This window comes from Acromyrmex echinatior, chromosome 12, assembly GCF_024713525.1.
Source record: "Acromyrmex echinatior isolate Ae372 chromosome 12, ASM2471352v2, whole genome shotgun sequence".
Lineage (NCBI taxonomy): Eukaryota > Metazoa > Arthropoda > Insecta > Hymenoptera > Formicidae > Acromyrmex > Acromyrmex echinatior.
Window position 1 is genome coordinate 9,859,328 of NC_141863.1, and position 22,891 is coordinate 9,882,218.

General features: G+C 37.4%; 1 protein-coding gene across 4 annotated transcripts in view; it reads right to left on the reverse strand.

The window, feature by feature from the left end:
• Window positions 1-2,151: 2,151 nt before the first annotated feature.
• The window catches only part of BORCS6 (BLOC-1 related complex subunit 6), a 142,217-nt gene continuing 121,477 nt past the window's right edge, over window positions 2,152-22,891 (reverse strand). For 3 of the 4 annotated variants that reach the window (XM_087412105.1, XM_087412104.1, XM_087412101.1), the window contains one exon: window positions 2,152-9,475. In XM_087412105.1, the coding sequence (XP_087268231.1) occupies window positions 9,355-9,475 (121 nt within the window). In that variant the 3' untranslated portion in view covers window positions 2,152-9,354. Of the gene's footprint in view, window positions 9,476-15,953; window positions 19,115-22,891 lie in introns of those variants that run through there. The other variant, XM_087412102.1, reaches the window with a different exon arrangement.

Here is a 22,891-nt window from a genome sequence, read left to right on the forward strand (position 1 = left end):
TTAACATCTAGGAAATGTATGCCGTTATCATCGCCAAAGTCCACAGTAAATTTAAGCCTTTCATGATATGAGTTAAACAATTCTAGAACTCCTTCAACTTTTTCTTTGTGTATAGCTAATACAATATCGTCCACATAACGAAAATAAAAAGATGAATTAATGTTATTCTTGGTAATGATTTCTTGTTCAAAATCTTGTAAAACAATATTCGCCAGTATGGGGGACAAAGGAGAACCCATTGGCATGCGAAAAATCTGTTTAAATATTTTATTATCAAAACTAAAAAATGTAGAATTAATTATAATCATAATTGCTTTGATAAATTCATGTAAAGGAATCGAAGTCTTATTCTCCATAAAATTCCACCTACGTTCAATGCTTTTTAATACTAATTCGGTCGGAATATTCGTGTACATGGAGACCACGTCAAATGATATAATACTAAAATTTGTATCAATTGCTTTACCATTGAGTTTATTTACTAAATCAAAGCTGTTTTTAACGAAACTGAAATTTTTTATATTATTATTGTCAATGATTTCCTTTAAGAAAGTCGCCAGTGGATAAAAAGCACTATTAATACAACTGACAATCAATCTTAAAGAGTGACCTTCTTTGTGAATTTTTGGCAAACCGTAAGATCTCGGAAGTTCGCCGTCCGAAACGTACAATTTTTTATATAAATTAGAATCAATGTACCCCTTATTTTTCCAATTTTTTAATAATTTACCAATTTCAACAGTTATTTTCTTAGTGGGATCTTTTTTGATTGAATCATATGTAGTATGATCATTAAGAATCTCATACATTTTTTCTTTATAGCTATCTCGACTCATAATTACGGTGGTATTCCCTTTATCCGCTCTAGTAATTAAAATATCATTAATTAATGTAATAATAATTAAATATCACAAACTATAACTTGTGCTGTGATTTTTTATGCTCTTATTTTTTATATGTGTTAACATCACTAATTTTAACATGATTAACTTCTACATATTTTTATTAAACATCGCAAAAAATGGTATAACTATGTATATTATATGTGTAATATATCTATATATAGCTAATACATATCACATCCTGACCTAAAATGACATTGTACGACAGGAAAAATGCTATTATATAGGCCCAACTGTCAATACTGAAAATCTATAGTTACGTATTTTCAGTACTCGCAATGAATATCGAAATACAGTTGTAGTATCACTTTTTCCTATAATCAATATCATTTAGGGTTTACTCAAGATGTAACATATATTATTGTCAATATATGGAACGTGTTTCATATATATATATATATATATATATATATATATATATATATATATAGTATATATATAAATGAATACGACATTGCACATACATAATGTAACTCTTTTTACTCTGTCTAATAAAAAGAGATAGATACTTATAGTACTTATACGTTACTAATATGTCGATTATATATCTAATATAGAAAATTGTATGTACATTATATTATGATAATTCTAACATTGTTGTAACATATAGCAAAACATTATTAGTGAATATAAATTGTAATTATATTTCATGTGTATTATAATGTACATATACACAATAATGTACTCAAAATATAATTTTAATATTGCATATATCATTAATTCACTAACATGTCTTCACTAATATGTCAATAATAGTATAATATTTTTTGTATTATTGTGTATATACACATATATTATAATACACATAAAATGTAATTGTAATTCGTATTCAATGTCTTTTTATATACGTTAGAATTACATTTTATATATCATTATACACATTATAATATAAAATTTTAATATTGCATAAAAATGGACATAGAGAATATCTGCATGAATATCCATATATATATATATATATATATATATATATATATATATATATATATATATATTATGATATTCATTTATAATAATATATTATCGTAACCTAAAATGGCATTAGATGTAAGGAAAAGTGCTATTACGGCTTCGTATCGATATATCTATTAATTAAAAATCTGTATTTTATGTATATTACAGACTTTTAGTACTGGTGATATATATTAGAACACGACCTACATTGCATGTTTATATAATACAACTAAATATGTATATAATGCAACTAAATTTCTAAGGTCCGATTCTAGAAATATAAGATTAACTTCAATTATGTTTATTTTTTTTTCGATTCTAAAATTGGAAAATTTTCCAAAATAAATCTTACATTGTGGAACCAACCCTAATACACGTCCCTGTTAAGATGGTAATGTAGGAAACGGAATAAAAATATCGATAATTAATCGATCGACTTTCCTGCATGATCATATTAACTTCAGAGGGCGTAAGCAGCTTATACATTGGAAATGAAAACCTGTAATATCGACCTTGATCAACTTCGGCCTTCGCTCCAGCATCCCCTTAATTTGAAGAAATCTGCAGCTGAGGCTCATCAATTGCTTGTAGAAGCATATGGTGAGGCTGCCTTAAGTGAGAGAAGTTGTCGTAAATGGTTTCAAAAATTTAAGAACGATGAATTTGACGTCGAAGACAAAGAACGTAGCGGAAGACCGAAAGTGTACGAAGACGCGGAATTGAAAGAATTATTGAATGAAGATTCGTGCCAAACGCAAAAAAAGAACTTGCACTTACATTAGGAGCGACATTAGGACTCAACAAGTAATTTCATATCGTTTGAAATCATTGGGAATGATTCAAAAGCAAGGGAATTGGGTTCCATATGAACTGAAGCCGAGAAACGTTGAACGCCGATTTTCCATATGTGAAATGCTGCTTGTCAGGCATAAACGAAAGGGTTTTTTACATCGTATAGTCACTGATGATGAAAAATGGATCCACTACGATAACCCAAAGAAGAGGAAATCATGGGAATCACCTGGCCATGCTTCAACATCGACAGGCAAGCTGAATATTCATGGAAAAAAACTCATGTTGTGTATTTGGTGGGATCAGCTTGGTATCGTGTATTATGAGTTGCTCAAACCGAACGAAACCGTTACTGGGGTTCTCTACCGAACACAATTGATGAGATTGAGCCGAGCACTCAAGGAAAAACGCGCCCACTACTACTCCAGGCATGACAAAATTATTCTCCTGCATGATAATGCTCGACCACATGTTGCGGCGCCGGTCAAAACCTACATAGAAACATTCAATTGGGAAGTTCTACCCCACTCGCCGTATTCACCAGACATTGCCGATTACCATCTATTTCGATCGTTGGCGCATGACCTGTCTGAGCAGCACTTCACATCATATGAAGATATCAAAAATTGGATCGATAATTGGATAGCCTCAAAAGATGAAGCGTTCTTCCAACGCGGTAGCCGTATGCTACCAGAAAGATGGGAAAAAGTAGTGACTAGCGATGGACAATACTCTCAATAAAACATTATGTATCGTTCTTTCACAATAAATGCTTAATTTTTAATTAAAAACGGCGGAAACTTATTTGTACACCTAATAATATATTGATATTGAGTGGGAAATTATAACATTGATGTTACTTTTGTTAATGTTTACGGAAGTTATATATACAACATTCATGTGCATGCTTCGGTACTGACCTCACGCGTCCCACAACATGGCCCGCACTACGTCCGGGAGCGAGAGATCCTCGCCAACTACTGCGACCAGTTCTCGGCGCTCGTTGTTCCATCGGGGATACCTAGAGGGTGTATTGTGCCAAATCCCGGTTGGCCGCACAGTGGTGACACTGTGCTGTGGGCTTCTTCTCTATATGATACAGACACTCATCGAAATATCCATACGGTAAACACCTGCGTTATCCTATAGGACAATCCGCCCCACCCCTTGTCGGTCCACTCTTGTAGGCAGAGCGCGAGGATCTCTGTAGTCTTGGTGTCATATCCTCTGGAGTTCGCTAATTGGAGCACCCATCGGCCATACGCATGGTGCCTCTCCTGTTGTTTAATGGCGTCCCGGTGCCGGGACGACTTTTCGCTCCCTAATCGCCCGGACGCGAAAGTAACCACCCGCCTGCGCACTGGCCGCCAAGTCAGCGGGCAGCACTTGCTCCCGCAAGGGTCGTGGCTGCCGCGTAAAACCGTCCTGTACGCGCGAACCAAGCGGAGGATAAGTTTCCTCTGAACATAAAGAACGCATTTTATACACGCATTGTCATCCGCATCGCTCGCTCACACTAGAGCGCCGTATAGAATGCAGGACATCATACATTTTGCGTACGGAGGCACTCGGATCACTCAAGTTGGACATCAAGCGGGCGAACGCATCCGACATTCTGTTCATCCTGGGGACCAGCGCAGCAAAATGCTCGCCAAACTCATATCGAGGATGAGCCCCAGATATCTGATCGTGGGGGTCATCCTGACGCGGACGGTCCCAACCAGAACCCAGGAGAGAGGTGCTCCTGCTCCTCCCGTTATGAAAAAATATGCACTCAGTTGTTCGGGGAGATACCTCCAGTCATAGAACCGTTATAAAGCTCACGACACGACCGATGGCGCGGCACGCATTAGCCACGCCCTTCCCCAGTCATTCCCCGCCGCGAACACCAGTGTCATCTGCGTAACACACTATTTCGGCTCCCAGCGGGAGGGCAGTGCAAAGAACGAGTCCGTACATTCGTCGTACACGAGTCGTACACTCCAGAGCAGGGACCTAAGACCATACACTCGCCATCGTCTCTATTAATATAAATTAGTTTCCTCTCCCGGAAGTAGTCGTTTTTACTATGACGGTTAAGTAAGAGGGCATCGGAAAATGATTCATCACCTCTCTCACCCGACATCAGGGGAGGATGTTGAAGATAATGTCTAGAGTTACCGCCACCATCACTCTCCCCTCCTTCGTGTTAGCCTCCGCAAAGGCTCGCGCCCGGTGGATCGCATCTACCATGGAGCGACCCTCGCGCTCCATATTGACTGTCTGAAATGTTAATTGAACTCTCTCGGGAGAAGTGCCAGACGATTCGGACCACGACTACTATCTCAAAGAGTTTTCTCGCCTCGTCCAGCAAATGAAACGATAGCCTGCCAGAGAATCCACAGGCCTGCCTTCCTTCCTCAAGAGGACAAGCCTGGCACCCTTTCATGATCGAGAAAACCATCCACGCCTGAAGCACTCACTAAAAAAGTGCCCTGAGTGCTTTCACATCGCGTCAATAGCCAAGGCCCAGGTTCTATCTGGTATCCCATTCAGGCCCGGTACTCTCGCGGGACCCCTACGGAAGGCTGCGGCCAATTCGACTTCCAACTCCTCTCCCCACTCGAATGTGGGGGCAACGTACGGAGAAATGTCCTCCCCACTTTCTGTGAGAAAAAGACCTGCCACAATTCCGTTGAGCAGCTGGGGGTCCAGGGACTCCGTGGTGAAGGTATCACCCGCCCGGAGTATTGGGAGTACTACTGTGGGCAAAAAGTATCGATAATTTCAAATTTAAATTTCCCGGGGTTTCCGATAGGGACAACCGAATTTATTTTGAAGTTGGCAATTCTATCAGTGACAGCTGCGCCAAGGTACACGTCAAAATAGTCATTAGTGTTTGAGATAAGCGTCTGTTTGTAAGCACGTAAAAAGTGATTTGTCGTTTTTTGAAATGTCTGAAATTATGGAACAACGAAGTGCGATAAAATTTTGTGTCCGGAATGGAATGTCTGCAGCCGAAACGTTGAGAATGTGTCAGAAGGCGTACGGTGATGGCGCTTTGTCACAAGCAAGAGTTTTTGCATGGCACAGAATGTTTAAAGAGGGCCGAGAGAGCATTCAAGACGAGCCACGTGCCGGACGGCCATCCACATCAACTGATGTGATTCACGTCCAAAAAATCCGAGATTTGGTGCTCGAAAATCGTCAACAGCCAATACTATTTGGGTGTTATGCGTCGTTTGCGTGATGCCGTGCGCCGAAAAAGACCAGAATTGTGGGCCGACAACTCTTGGCTCCTTCACCACGATAATGCGCCGTCGCACACATCACTCGTAGTTCGTGACCATTTCGCCAAAAACTCAACTCATATCATTCCACAACCACCGTATGCCTGACTTAGCACCATCTGACTTCTGGCTGTTCTCAAAACTTAAAAGGCCACTCCGTGGACACCGTTTTGAGACGATTGAAGAGATAAAAGAAAAAACGACGAGTGAGCTGCGGGCCATACCTACAGACGACTATGCGGCATGTTTCGAAAATTGGAAAAAGCGTTGGCACAGTTGCATTGCAACCGGGGGGGACTACTTTGAGGGGGATGATACGAATGTGGATGAATAAATAAAGAATTTTTGAAAAACAAACAAATTATCGATACTTTTTGCCCACAGTAGTATAAATTAGTTCGGTCCGTTTTTTTGTGTTCAAAAATGCATTTATTTTAAAACAAAATGAATGAACAGATAATTAAAGTATTGTCCATCGCTGGCTATTACTTTTTCCCATCTCTCAGGCAATTTTCGAATTCCATCTCGAAAAAATGACTCGTCTTTGGAGGCGATCCAATTTTGGAGCCAATTTCGATTTCGATTTCTGCGAAAGAAGTGAACCGGTGACTTGCCAAATCGTGCTGCATCCTTCGGAACAATCAGTAATCAGAAGGAGCAATGTCCGGAGAATACGGCGGGTGCGGTAAAACATCTCATTTGAGCGTTTCCAAATATTTTTTTATGACTTTTGCAACATGAGGTTGAGCGTTGTCATGAAGAAAAATAACTTTATCATGTCTTTGCTCGTATTCCGACCGTTTTTCTCGCAATGCACGGCTCAAACGAATCAATTATAGCCGATACCGATTGCCCGTAATGGAATCACTAGGTTTCAGCAGCTCATAGTAAACAACACCCTTTTTTCCCACCAGATACAAAGCATGATCTTCGAACCATGAATATTCGGCTTTGGTGTTGATGTTGAGGTCGATGGCAACGATTGACCGGGCTTAGCGTAGTATTTTTTCTTCTTGGAGTTATCGTAGAATATCCACTTCTCATCTCCAATAAAAATCAAAGTTTTTGTATGAAATTCAAAGCGATATAAACTGAATATTATTAGCAGATGTCTAACCTCTCTGAAAACGCCAAAATCAGCTGTCACTATGAACCATTCACAACAGCCGGAGCCATCTTTTGGAAAACGGACCGAACTAATTTGTACTTCCAATATTTTCAAAACTATTTTGTACGGCCTCCCTCACGGATCTCTATTCAGGGACAAAATTAGCCTCCGCTTTGACCACCCGGATCAAACATCGCAGCTCCCTCTGTGCGGGCAAACGGGGAGCGACGGCGAGGCGTCGTACGCCCTCCACATGGTGTCACGCAAACTTTCCGCCATCCACTTCCTCGCTCTCGCTCCCGAATTCTCTCACGAGGAGAGCTCGTCTTGATATAAACTGCAAACATATCCGCGTCGATCTTGCGGAGGACTCATCTTCTTGCGGATTTCCTGACGCGGGAATTAGGCCCTGTCTCACTATCGTATCCGAAGTGAAAAGTGATATAATCCGATAGAATTTCAGCCCCCTGTACAACCTCCCAGCCTCGGATTTCTTTCGCGATCGCCGGGGAGGCCCATATGAAATCTATGATTGACGTTCTCCCCCCTCCCTCCCCCCAGTACGTTTGAAAAGTGTTAAGTGGCTTCTCGATTTACGAGGCAAAGCCCGAGCTCTCCATAAGTCTTCCGTTCTTTCTGATGTTCAATCTGTGGAAACCCCAATGTCGCGACCAGGCGTTGAAGTCTCTTGCGATCAATGTTGACGCCGGACGTCCCCTCGGTGACAAAGTCAGTTTTCGGCAGGGGGGCGGGTTGATGCTTTCCATTCCCCAGACGACTGCGACGGAACCGTATTTATTGATCACCCAATTAGAATACCTGTCTCGCATTCGATACGGCACTACCAAACTCTAAGCCGCGATCCGCGAGGGAATGCAAGAAAAGATCGCAATCCAGATTCGTTTGAAGAATACCAAAGGACATCCTAAGCACTCTGTACCGCCTCTTCCAAGGCGACCTCAACTAGCTCCACCACGTCGAGAGTGACCAACCGGGATGCGAGGGCATTTCCTCCCTCCACCAGCGGAGGAGGTCCCGCTCTTGGGAGGACAGCCCGCATGGGAGACTGATCCTGGCTCGGCTCCGGCTGTGCGAGCACGTCCTACTTCCCGCGCGATGGATTTTTTCCCCGCATCCCGACTTATAAAGACCTCACCAATTGTAAAATTAAGGAAGAAATTACAGCATAAGCGTACTGCGACTTTTGCAGTTGTCCAATCTACGTACTGTGCATATCTCCCATAGATCTATGGAGTTTTGATATCCAGATCTAATCAGAGGAGACCGGGTCACGTGATGCAATTTGCCACTGTCTTCCTATGAATCTCTCTACTTTAAAATATTTAATACTGCTTGAAGTTTGAGTGTGACCATGCATATACATATATGTTTGAATGAATATTTCTTTTATCGTGTATGTATATGTAGTAATCACATATATGTAGATATGTACGCATGTATATGAAACACATAAAAATATACATACGCAATTGAAACAATAAATTTGAAAAAAAATATGTACATCATATAAAATGTTTTTGTTTAGAATACTGATACATCTGTTTTCTTCTTCCTCGATACCGTCGTGTAAAAAAAAGGTTCTCAGAATGTCCGCTAGTTTTGTGCTGTAAGTTGTTTGAAATTAGATAACTAATTAGAAATTCCACGTGTAAGGCGTTAATTTAAAATTTACGAGGAAAGAGGTCACCAAATATTCTAGCGTCGTCCTTGTTTTTAAATAGGTACTTAACTGTAAATATTTGATGGAAGCATTCATCCAAATACTTTTGTAGACTACGCTGATGAAATGTTAACGAAGAAGCATTTAAAAGTACCATAAAATAATCTATAATAACTTCTTTTGAAATTTTAGCATCTGAACATAACTACTATCGTATCCAATAATACATCGTGTTTCCATCATGTATTTGAGATATTATTTAAAATAATGGAAGTATTTTACCATTATAAACTATCACAGATTGATACAAAAGATAATGCTCTTTGAACCATCGGCTGTTGGTAGCGATTTTGTTAAACTGTCAATTATATCAATATTAATGCCATCTATCTGTCATTTTTTAAGAATAAATTATACAATATAATTTGTTCCGGTAACCAATACATAATGAATGTTCTATAGAGACATATTTTTCGAATACTTCCTGCATATTCAGAATGATATGAATGTACTATTATATTTTAAGGATTTTAGGGAAAAACTGGATTTTCTCCAGATTTTATGCCTAGTTCTTTTTTAATTGTTTCTTGTATCACCTTACACAGAACTTCTGATGAACATAAATCAGCAGATCTATTATTACCAAAATTATACGCTTATACACAGCTTCATGTTGCCATTTAAGTAGGCTGACTTCCCTTTCAACTTCCTCTTCTGCCTGTTTTCTTTTATCCCCTCGAAGTTGTTTTTTTCGTGTGAATAATTTCCCCTGTATCCAAAAACATGAAAATCAATTCCGTTAGTAGTTGATTCAATTAGACTATAAAATTAGATTATAAATAAATTTCTGTGTAACATTCTATACATTAGCCTCTGACAGTTAAAAATAGCCCCCTATGGTTCTATCAATTCTATCAATTTTAGCGTTCTTGAAACTGAAGGTGCATGATTTTCATTTATCAATTTAAGATTTTCATAAATCATATAATAAATTTTGTCAATTAGATCTTAAAACTTTATATGTTCTCTCCTCATATTCCTTTAATTGAAGTCTTAGTTATTTCATTTTTTACAGCTTAAATGAATAGTTCGTCTCAAATCTTTGTGACATACATTGATACATTTTCATCAATACATTTTCATTGACCAGTTAAATCAATCTTCATTGCATCTTTTTATTGCTTTTTGGTATATACTCACAATGGTATGATTATAATCTGTTGCTAAATTATTACTAATCATTTAAAATCAATGATTTTGTGTTATATGTATTAATGTAATCTTTATTCATTTTATTATTTGTTGCATAAGATGCATCCTATCAAATTGGATTATTATATAATAGTTATTTGTTATCTTTCAAGAAATTCCAATTTCCATTTTGAAATGTCATATAAATCATCACAGCTTAGCTGAGATCATTTAGGCTTAATGAAACGTATACAAATAGACTAAATTGATGATCATAAAATAATTTAGATCACCAGATAGAAACTGCACTAAGTTATAAAAAATATTCAATATCTTCTAATATAAAATGTACATGTTAAATATATTCATAAATACATAAGTATTCTATATGCTGAGTTTTATGAAGTTGCTACATTTTTAAAATTATAGAAACTATAAAGAAATTAATTGGATAATGAATCGATCAATCAATTTAACTCGATTAATGCGTAAAGAAATTGTCCTTTCCTGAAAAAGATTAATGGACTCAAAATTTTAATGATGATTATTATTCAATAAAACGAATTTTTATTAATATATACAATATATACATTTTTTAAATTAAGGAGGCCGAAGGAAAATTAAGTGAATAATAAATCTGTTAATCAATTTTATTTAATAAATATGTAAATAAGAAAATATATAAATAAGAAAAAATTGTTCTTCCTTCCTTTTCTGAAAAAGATTAACGGGATCAAAATTTCAACGATGATTTTTCAATGAAACAAATTTTTATTAGTTACATATATTAACGCATGATAAAAACAAATATTTTTTTGTCGAAAAAATGAATTTGTCCTAAGAAATAATGTAAGAAATTAATACGTCTTATCAATATAAGTAACACATTATTTTAAAAAGTATTATAAGAAACATACTTTTCCTTTAAAATTTATTACATTCTCTTTTCCTTAGAATTTATTAGAAAAACATTTTCTTTTCCTTAGTATGACAAAAAATACTCTTCTTATATAGGACTAATTATTGCGGATTGTTTTCAAAAATGTTTCAACCTTTCACGTCTCATATGTAACTGGAATATATCATATAAAATGTTTTAGCAGAAATGTTTCTAAAATCAATCATATACAGTAAATTAAAAAACATTTGAACAGAACAAAAAATCATCATGATGTTAAAATGGATCCAAAACTGTTTACTAAAAGTCATTTTTTTTTGTTTAATCACGATTCAGTTCAATGTCATTTTGATGTTATTGTGATTTGTTCTACTTTAATTGAGAAAAACTTTTGTACGAGGGCAAATCAATAAATACCCGTGTTTAAAGATAAGCGACGTTGCTGATGTAAATTGGCATCGTATGTATACTACCATCTTTCAAACGATACCATACAAAATTTCAGAGTGATTCATGCAATAGTCTTGATTTGACAGCAATTCGTAGTCAGCATGTTTGATGTTTTCCGATACAAAAAAGAGCAATATTGATCCATAATTCATTTTTTATTTTTAGATGGAAAAATTTTTAGTACAAAAAAATAAAAACAAAGTTGAATGCCTATAGGAACCCTTCATCTATCTATAACAACCGTCAGATATTGATTCAACGAATTCAAATGTGATCGTTCGTCTGTTTTTGATGAGGAGTGCCCAGGCAGACGTGGTTACTGAAAAAGTCGACGACATGATTCTCGCTGATCGCCGAACGAAAGTGCATGAAGCAGCAGAAGCTATAGGCTATGTCGTACGGAACGACATTCAATATTTTTGCATGACAATTTGGGAATGAAAAAACTGTCGGCCCGATGGAAGTCGCGATTGTTTATGGTGGATAACAAGCGGATGTGGCTATCAATTTCGAAGCAGTATTTGAAGCGATTCAAGCGCAATCCGCAGAAGTTTTTGCATCGAGTCGTAACTATTGGTGAAACATAGATTCATTATTACACACATCGAAGACCAAGGAACAGTCGAAAGAGTGAACTTTACGCGGTGAACGTACTTCGAAGAAGGCCAAGACAGTCCCAACGGTCGAAAAAGTGATGGGCACTGTTTTTTTTGGAATCCGCAAGGGGTGATCTTCATCGATTACATGGAGAAGGGAAAAACTATCATAGTACTATGCTGATTTATTGATCCGATTCAATGTTGAATTAAAGAAAAAACGCCTTTTGATGAAAAAAAAGTGTTATTGTTCCATTAGACCGGCTCACTCCTCCGCAGTCGCCACAGCCAAATTAATCGAATTGCGCTACGAATTGCTGCCGCATTCACCATAATCTCCAGATTTGGCCCCCTACGACATCTTCATATTTCCAAACTTAGAAAAATAAAACTCAGTGAAAAGAGATTTACGTCGAATGAAGAGGTCATCGCCGAAACAGAAATCTATTTTGCAGAGTTCGACAAATCGTATTTTTCGAAATAGTTAAAAAAAATGACAAGGGCGTTGTAAAAAATGTCCTCCTAAAAGGAGATTATGAAAAATAAAAAAAAATTTTGCTGAAAAGTTTGCGTCTTCATTACTAACACAGGTACTTATTGATTTGCCCTCATATGAATAATCCCAGACAACCAAATGCAGTGTATTTGCTAATATGTTACCGTAAACGTTGCAGCCAATTTCGATAAACTCAGGACAAAATGAAACAGCATTATGTCTGTCGCGTTGAACTCAATGGAATTCGAATTCTTGCGATGGCAAATTAATGGCAATGTATATCTAATGGCAGCATGAATATCGTCGGCAATAACTTGCGTTATCATATTGTCAGCATTTTGTTAGCAACGACCTGCAATTAAAACATTTCATAGCTTGAAAGCATGTTTGCAACAAAGGAAATCATTATATATATTCTGTTGCTGTCACATTTTCATACGCTCAAGCTGAAACGACTAATTATTCGTTGCTAACACGTTGTTGTCATGTTGCCGACATAATGTATAAACATAATGTATAATCCACTATTGCTTATCCAGTGAGAAATGACAATGGAATCAATATCGCATTGATGTCGATCCGACGTTGAAATCAAATTAACGTCGAATTGAAGTCGATTCGATATCGATTCCATTGTCATTTCTTTTAGTTTGGTTTAGAAATTTTGAGAACTGATTACATATACAGAGTGTACCAAAATAATTTAATTTAATTTAATTTAATTTACTTCATTGCAAGGCTCTATAAATAGATTACATGTTAACAGAGTAAAATATGATACAATAGACTATAACATCTTGCAAATGATTAGGCTTGAACAAAACTGCTGTTACAAAGCCTACCAGTAACAAAAACTAGAATATAAACAAAAACGCAAAAAAGGTAAAGCAATATAGGTACATTCATACTTTAAAAAACGTATACATGAGATATGTTCACACGCTCATACGCACGCACACACACATACACACACACACGCGCGCGCGCTCAATGTTCCATCAGTCTCGCTTAAAAACCGTGAGTGATGCGGTGAAACGTGAAGCGGAACAAAAGATAAAGAAAGATAGATTTTTATTGATACAGGAAGAGAATTGAAATATTTAACTGAGGTATAGAAGAAAGCAGCACGGAACTTAGTGGACTGATGTCTGGGGAAAGATAAATAATCTTGGTATCTGATGGCAAGAGAGTTAATAATAGAATGAAACTCGGAATTAAACTGAAGGAGACGTCGCAGATATAAAGGAGTATTGGATCGAAGGAAGAGAAAATACGAGACAGCACAGAGTATAAAACGTTGCCATATCCTAAGCCAACCAGATATCTAATAATACGGAGTTATACGGTTAAATTTACGAACACAATAGGAGAGGAATTTTGGAGAAAGAATTTTGGATACACTGTATACGATCTAGAAGTTGTTGATTAAGAGAACATAGACAACATCAGCGTAATCGAGAAATAAGAATTTGAGAAGTGAGGAGTTTTTGAGAACAGGGAAGGTTATGGCGTAGGGGATAAAGAAGACGTAGACGTAAGCAGCCCAACACTTGACGGCCACGTATGATTCAAATATTCATGAAGAGTAAACATGAACATCAAGAATCTTAATAAATTAATAGAGAAGAAGCGAGGAATTAAAACGGAATTAAGAGCAATATCGAAGAATTGAATACGGGATGATGCTGTAGAACCGACAATTATTGAGAATACAAATTAGTTCGGTCCGTTTTTTGTGTTCAAAAATGCATTTATTTCAAAACAAAATGAATGAACAGATTAATTAAAGTATTGTCCATCGCTGGCTACTACTTTTTCCCATGTCTCAGGCAATTTTCAAATTCCATCTCGAAAAAATGACTCGTCTTTGGAGGCGATCCAATTTTGAAGAAGTGAACCGGTGACTTGCCAAATCGTGCTGCATTCTTCGGAACAATCAGTAATCAGAAGGAGCAATATCCGGAGAATACGGCGGGTGCGGTAAAACATCCCATTTGAGCGTTTCCAAATATTTTTTTACGACTTTTGCGACATGAGGCCGTTGTCATGAAGAAAAATAACTTTATCATGTCGTTGCTCGTATTCCGACCGTTTTTCTCGCAATGCACGGCTCAAACGAATCAATTGTAGCATACCGATCGCCCGATAATGGAATCATCAGGTTTCAGCAGCTCATAGTAAACAACACCCTTTTGGTCCCACCAGATATAGAGCATGATCTTCGAATCATGAATGTTCGGCTTTGGTGTTGATGTTGAGGTCGATGGCAACGATTGACTGGGCTTAGCGTAGTATTTTTTTCTTCTTGGGATTGTCGTAGAATATCCACTTCTCATCTCCAGTCACAATCCGATGCAAAAAACCTTTTCTTTATTGTCTTTGAATCAGCTGTTCGCAAGTGAAAAATCGCCTTTCAACGTCTCTCGGTTTCAATTCATAAGGCACCCAATTTCCTTGTTTTTGAATTATTCCCACGGCTCTCAATCGTGCAGAAACGGCTTGTTGAATTACTCCCAATGATTCTGCAAGCTCCTCTTGCGTTTGACTCTGATTTTCTTCGAGTAATGCCTCTAATTCTTTGTCTTCGAATTTTTTTGGCTGTCCAGAGCGAAGCTTGTCTTCAATACTGAAATCTCTATCCTTGAAACGTCGAAACCATTCCCTGCATGATTTACCAGTTGGAGCAGTGTCACCATAAACTTCGACAAGCATTCAATGGGCTTCAGCTGCACTTTTCTTCCAATTAAAGCAGAAAATTAGAACCTCCCGCAAATGCTGCTTGATTAACACAAAATTCGACATTTCAAACATAGTAAAAATCAAGATTTTTGTATGAAACTTAAAGCGATATAAACTGAATATTATTAGCAGATGTCTAACCTCTCTGAAAATGCCAAAATCAGCTGTCACTATGAACCATTCACAACAGCCGGAGCCATCTTTTGGAAAACGGACCGAACTAATTTGTACTCCCAATAGCAAGGACTTAGAAAGATTCAGATGCAGCATATTATTAATGGACATCCAGCAATCGATTTCAAATCTTTATTTGAAGCAGAACAGGCTGCTAAAGTATCTAATGGATGAAAGGATTTGAGTAAAATTACGTCATCTGCATACATCATTTGCATACATGAAGAGCTTGGAGGACGGAGGAATAACAGACAAGTCAGAGGCAAAGATATTAAAAAGTAAAGGATCAAAAATGGAACCCTGAGATGAACAGTACGAGGGAAGGAGAAAAGACGAAAAAGGATTATATATGAGGACTTACTGCGATGGGTTTATAAGGAAAAAGCAGATTAGCGAAAAGGCCGATGGGATAGACCACATAGCCTAAGTTTGATTAAAAGTAGGTCATGGTTGACGATATCGAAAGCCTTTGTGAAATCAAGTGCAACAATGGAAGTAAGACGTCAAAATTACGAAGTACAATGTCAAAAATATGCAGTAATTCCGTTGTTGACTTATGAAAACCTGACTGACAGGAGGGAATGATATTATGATTTGAAATAAAAGCATTCAATTGTGAGAAGCAGATACATTCAAGCAAACTTTGAGAGGAAAGGGGGAAGCGAGATAGAACGGAAAGACAAAGGAGAGGAGGAATTATGAGTTTTGGAAATGAGAAGAACAATTGAGTGTTTCCAGGAGGAAGGAAAGATACTGTCAGTAAGGAAGAAATTTAATATATAGAGAAAGGGATTAAGACATTGCGGAAGGCATAGGCATTGTAGAAGCATACTGGATAAATCGGAAAGATCTAGAGGCCCAGAAGAAGTTAGACATATATGTTTAAGAATGTTATATAGATCACCGGGTGTGATTGCAAATTTGAAGGTTTCAAAGACGTGAGGAAAAGAAAAAAGAAGGTAACTAAAAGAATTAGAGGAATAAGACGAAAAAGGTAGAGCATCTATAATAAAATGATTTAAAAGAGAAGAATTTCTAAAGTGCAGAGGTATAGTAGCGGAGGACTGTGCACCACGAAGTGCACGGAGATTCCTCCAGAAAAGACACGAGCGAAATACAGAAAAAGGATTTTTTCTCACAAACATAAAGCACTGCTCACATCATTCTGCAAGTCTCTATAACGCTGCCAGTCAGCAGGAGACTGTTTTCGCCTGTAAAGGGCACGTCGTTTCAGCTCAATGAGCCTACGGACCACACTATTAAGCCACAGTGCAGGAGGACGAGAAACACGGCTACATGTAATTGAAATGAGTCGGTCGAATACATCAATGAGGGATGCCGTAAAATGAGAGACCATCTCATCAACGTACAATGCTTCATATAAACGGGACCAATTTATCAGCTCATGCTCAATGTCTTCAGGTTTAATTGCGTGGATGTTACGCGGTAAACATACGTGACTAGAATGAATTGCGGAATAGCCAGCGTTGCATGAGTGGTAAGATAGTCACTTACGCCGATCACATCACTGATCCCGCACCAACCTCCCGCTCAACCATATTTATACTCGACGAGACAAAAATAAGATCTATGATTGTTTTGTGTTTGTAACGTTGGTGTCACCTTGTATAGAAGGCTCGCTCGCCAAGGCGACGTGTAATAACGACGACTCTCTTTGTTGTAATAATTCAAAATTTATTGTTGAGTCGAATTAAAATTTGTTCGAAGCAGGCGGTAAGCGATACTCGTAATCTGATAATTGATACGTTCGGTTAGATGCGTGCACAGGTAATTCACACTTGGTACGACGTCGAGTAATTTCTCACAGTCGTTCGAAAAAAAGTGTATTGCGAGCAGTAACGAGACCGACAAATCTCGCCAGAGATTCAAGTAATTCTCGCGCACTGAATGCCCTCGCGATACGCGTATACCGAGAACGTTACGTGAAAAAATACATCATTAATACGCGACGGAACTTCGGTGTGATTCGCACTTAATATTCGGGATAAGAAGCGTTAAGAATAAATAGCGATGATCGGGAAGCGAGTAAACTTTCGCACGCGGAATGTGTGCGCGATCGTCAACTTTCCGAGTGTCGCGCAAGAGGGATCGTGCCATCTGAGATAGATAGCGACGGTTATTAGAATAGGGACGGTTCGGTGTCTATGAGCTGTTTACTTACCATCCCCGAGAATACATTTAAATTAACGATTCCGAAACAATGATGGTTGCCGAATTACATATCAAGCGGGTTGGAGTATCAATCAGCTGTTTGAGAGAAAATAGCGACGCGATGTCGCACAAGAGTTTGGCGTTATGAATTCAAGCGAACATGTTGAATGAATCATAATGCCAAACTCTTGTGCGTTTAACATTGAAATCACCCAGCACACTATCGCGTTGGTTAAACACGCCGAACAGAATAAGCATGACTCAATGTAATGCATGTTAGAAGGCGAAGAAGAAGGGGAATGACAGATGCAGACAACCGTCACCTAATTACGGGCAAAACAAAAGGATACGACAACAGTTAACGAGTGTACCCACCGACGAGACGCCCAAGTCAATTGAGGAAGAATTGGAGAGACTCTTCAACATATAACGCGACAGCGCCTCTGACGGCCCGTGAATCTGTCTACGTGAACGAGCGCATATTTATCAATATTAGATAGATCTAAAGTCGACTGAATTCCGTAACCAAGTCTGATGGCCAAAACATCCAAATAGTGGAAGGCGAAAATATCCTGCTTAAAAAAAATTTACTATGAAGAATTATAGAAAATAGTTCTATAGTTTTTAATGAGCGTTTTGAATCAGTAAATTCCCAGCCTTAATGGTTTTCTATATGAATATATTTCTATAGAGATTCCACTCCGATTAACACCTATTAGATACTAAAACGATGTAATTGTGTAAAGTCATCGTGGTGTAGCGATCACAGCTGGTCGTTTTCGATCTCAACTGCCCACAGAGCGCTTAGGAGTCGGTTCGCACGCCGAAGGTGAGATATTGCCAGGAAATTATGACTCTTGATATATCCAATTAATTTAAGTATATTTACAAATATTTACAAGTATTTACAGTGTTGGTCCTAAAAAGGGTTTGATATAACGTTGGCTAATGCGATAGCCGCTCGCAGTAAATTCGGTACAATGCGTCCACTTCGTGGGGCCCCAGCAGATGTTATTCAGATCGGCGAAGTCTTTGACGAAGCGCACGTATCTCCGCAAGGCTGTCGATGTTGCTTCTTCGGTGGTCGGTGGTATCGTGCTTCCACTGGACTGCTAGGCCGGTACTGAAACGCCTCCGCTATCATTTTACGTGTTGCGCCTCCATTGTCGCTCTGCAATGCTGCACCTCCGTTGCCGCTCGGCGGTGCTACGCCTCTGCTGTCTCTCTGCGATACTGCGTTAGTAGCCAGGTTGAGCCTGTCGGTCGGCACTCTCGCCGGTCTCGTCGTCCGAGTCCGAGTCAGCTTGGCAAAAATATGGATACAACTTTTGTCTCCAGGAATTGCCTTGAGCAATTCGGTTTCGCCGCGGCTTATATCTCCCGCTGGGCGAATCTTAAACGCGGGTGCGTTCGTTGCATCAGTCCCCTGGGGGTTGAGTCGCGGTACTCACGTTTCGCGGTGCGCGAGCGCTTGCGAGAAAGTTGGTAGGGGCTGTGCTTAGTTCTATAGGCGTCTGTATGTTGAGTTGTCTGTGGTCAACCCCTTGACATTCTCTCATATATCTCATTATATCATGGCTACTTAATGTCCGCAAACCGCTAGATGGATTAGGCGACTAAGCGCCCGGTTCCTGAGCTGTTGTCTCTGTGTCACTCGCGTTACTCGTCTCTGCGGACGATCTCAATATAAATCTGTAAAATGTGACATATGTAGAACAGCATTCACAAACAGTACAATGAATATAGTCCCTTTCCAGCAGTTTTATTGACTAATTTAAAGTTGAAAAAGTCAGAAGAACCCAGTTGAAAAAACTCATAATACACCCTAATATAAAAATGTATTATTTAATCAGACATTTAGAAAACTTATTTTCAAAGTATTGTCATCGCTCAGAAGTATGAAATGATTACAGCGAATATGTATTTACACTCCTGACTCCTGACTTATCATTTCCATGTAAAAGTCATGGTGATAAAATATTGACACAAATATTGTATTATAATTAAACATGTTTACATTCTTTTACATATGAGACAATATACTAATAAATTAAATACAGAATAGAAATATATGAATCAACAAATTTAAAAAAATTCAAAGTTTTACAAAACTTAAGCATGTAGAGGATGTATATAAATAATTATTTAATATTTAATATTATATTTAAATAAAAATAACTTACATTATATAGCAAATTTATTTTTTCCATATCCTATTTTCCTATACGTTATTTTATTTTAAGTAATTACATTTTATTATAATTGAATTATTTTAATAAAGAATAATTTTTAAAAAATTTTCTCTTATAAAAATTTTAATCATAAAATTAATACTGCATACTAAAATAAAAAAATTACATATAAAGTACATATTTATTATCATACTAATTGAAAATTGTGTATACAACAAACTTTATATATTGTAAAAATTATCAATTAACAATTGTATAATAATGGCTTATTAAATATGTACATTGACTTAATTTTTTAGAATTACCAGAATATGCGGGAATCAGCGATGTTATTTCATCTTTCTTATTCGTCAAATATAAAAAAAAAATAGATATTGTATGCACGCGAACTAACGATGCTCAGTAGGCTGCTTGTAATGCTGACGCTTATAGCCGCCACAGATACCAAAATGCAAATATAATGTAAATATAAGAAATAAAAAATCGAATACTTTTTTCCTCATATTAACATCATATATTCATCATGTTTGAGATACGCCAAACATTTAAACGCATATATATATATATATATATATATATATATATATATATATATATTTCTAAAAACGAGGTTTCGGTGGAATTCGAACCTAAGAGCCTAGGACCCTCTGGGATGGTAATCTTATATGCTAACCCTGAGCTAATATATCGCCTATATTCGCACGCATGTGTAGACATTCAAAATTCGACTGTTATTCGACTTCTCATAAGGGTCATCATAACGCTTCTTCAATAATGCTCATGCTACTTCGTAATTCTCAGAGGTTAGTTCTATTGATTCAACAACCTTGGCTGCCGTCAAGTAACCAAATATTGGAACTTTTGTATGTTTGGAATGCTCTCGTTAGAATGAATTGACTGAAACGTTTCTGAAAAACGCCTTCCATTCCTTTGTCCGTTAAACGTCGGAAATTTCACGACTGGTAATTTGACTCTCGATAATTAATACCATTCGCGTCTGCGATACTACACATCAGTTATGCTTGCTGCTCGAATAATCTTGTAAACGCGTTATTGCTATTTGACATTTGCGATCCGTTTTATTGTAGGCTCAATTATTGTATGAACTCGCCTTGTTGTTGTAGCACTCATACGCATACTAACTCACTTGCTTCGTCGCTTGCCAAACGAGCGCGATTCGGATTGTTGACGCACTCACTCACCATTTTCGGGTTAATTTTCATTTCGAGATATAGCTCCTCGAATTCTACGTCCTCCGTAACTTCTGCGAACGTCGACTCGCCTTCGTTGGCGCTGCTTATTTCGCGTTGTATACTCGCGAATTCTCTTTAAAATTCCTCGAGCTTTGCAATGTACACTTCGGCTTCTTCTCAACCTAGCACTTATTCTCCGGCTTAGTCAATCTTTGTCTTATCATCTTTGCTTTGACTAACCCTCGTTGCTTGCGTAGCTTTACTATGTCGCCCATGTTTTTCTCGAACAATAACTTCATTTCTGTGCTTGGCTTCATTGTAAACTCTTTTATGGACTACATCATCAATGTTGTACTCGCCAACCTTGCGATCCGGCTCGTATCGGATTAATGTTTGGGATAGAAAAAAAATTAGCACTCGTTCCAAACATAAACCATTTAATTAGCAAAATACAAAGTAAAAATTGCTGCGTGCGTACACGAATTTGATGCCTACTTACTCTCTTTGTGCAGTCACATGGAATGAAAAACAGTGGAACGGAAAAGACAAATGATGGGAATTAACCAATCAGAACAATTCCGTTACGTTTTTTCGTAGCTAGATTTCACATAATGAGAAAAATTTTGACGGAAACGGAACGGAATAACCTCAATACGGCGATAGCATGGTAAAAAATTTATTATAGTATATACGCAAAATATTGGACAAAATATTTTAACAATTAATACACATATTGTTATTAGAAATAATTAAAATGTACTTATTGTGATTACTGTTTGAAAGAGTGCTTTAACAATTAATATATTTTTTATTAAGCATAATTAACATTACAAAGACAAACAAGGAAATTGTTGTTGCACAAATATGTACATGAAAAAGAATTGCAAAATTAGGATGGCTAAAAAAAATGAGAAAAGAAAAAGTAATCAAAGCTTATTTCCTATATAAAGTTTTAAAAAAGAAAAAAAAATAGGAGCAAGTTCACGAAAAGTATGGGTATGATCAATATGTATCAAAGAAAGAAAACGTGAACAAGAAGCGAGCAACTATCTAATTAAAGAAACGATAAATAGAGATTCTGAGAAATTTATTGAATAAATGAACACAGATTCGTTTAATGAACTAAAATAATGGAGTTCTAACAACATTTATAATATATGATTCGATTAATTTTAGTAATTCATTAAATGAATCTGTGTCTATTTGCAAATATTCAATAAATAATTGGCTTCAATTCCGAAAGAATCGTAATCGGTTTTAATGTCATTTTCGCGGATAATTTTTGATCCAAATTCATTACGTTCTAATCCATGTATTGTTATCAGTTCAAACAGATCCGAATAATCGGATAAATATGTAATCCAAAATAATCCGCTTAAATTTAATTTAATTTAATTTAATTTAGTTTATTGGAAAGCTATAAGAAAAAGACTACATGTTAACAAAGTAATAGACATAAAGTATGATACAGAAGACTACAGTTAGCGTAAACATAAATACAATAGACAATAGTAGCTAGCAAATGGTTAGGCGTTAGCAAAATTGCTATTACAAAGTCTATCAGTAACAAAACCAAAATAAGACATTACAACAATTAGAGTTACAACAAACTAGTTGAAAACTTACACCCACACACACACACACACACACACACACACACACCCACACACATACGCATGCACGCACGCACGCACCCATCCACTCACCCACTCTCAATTTGATCAAGTATGTTGACATTGAAATTACCTAGGCACACGATCGCATCTGTTATATACAAGCAGGCATGACTTTATAAAATGCAAGTCGGAAAGTGGTGCACCTGGAGGGTGATATATACAGATCGCGAGCGAGATGGAGAGACACAACAACAGTGTTAGCGACAGTACGTACCGGCAGGACGCCCAAACTGATCAAGGAGAATCGGAGAGACTCATTGATATAAAGCACGATACCGTCCTCGCGGCCCGTGGATCTGTCCAAGTGAACGAGCACGTAGTTATCTACGTCAATGGATCCAAAGTCGGTCGAATTCCACAACCAAGTCTCCTTGACGGCCAGAATATCCAAACAGTGGAAGACGATAA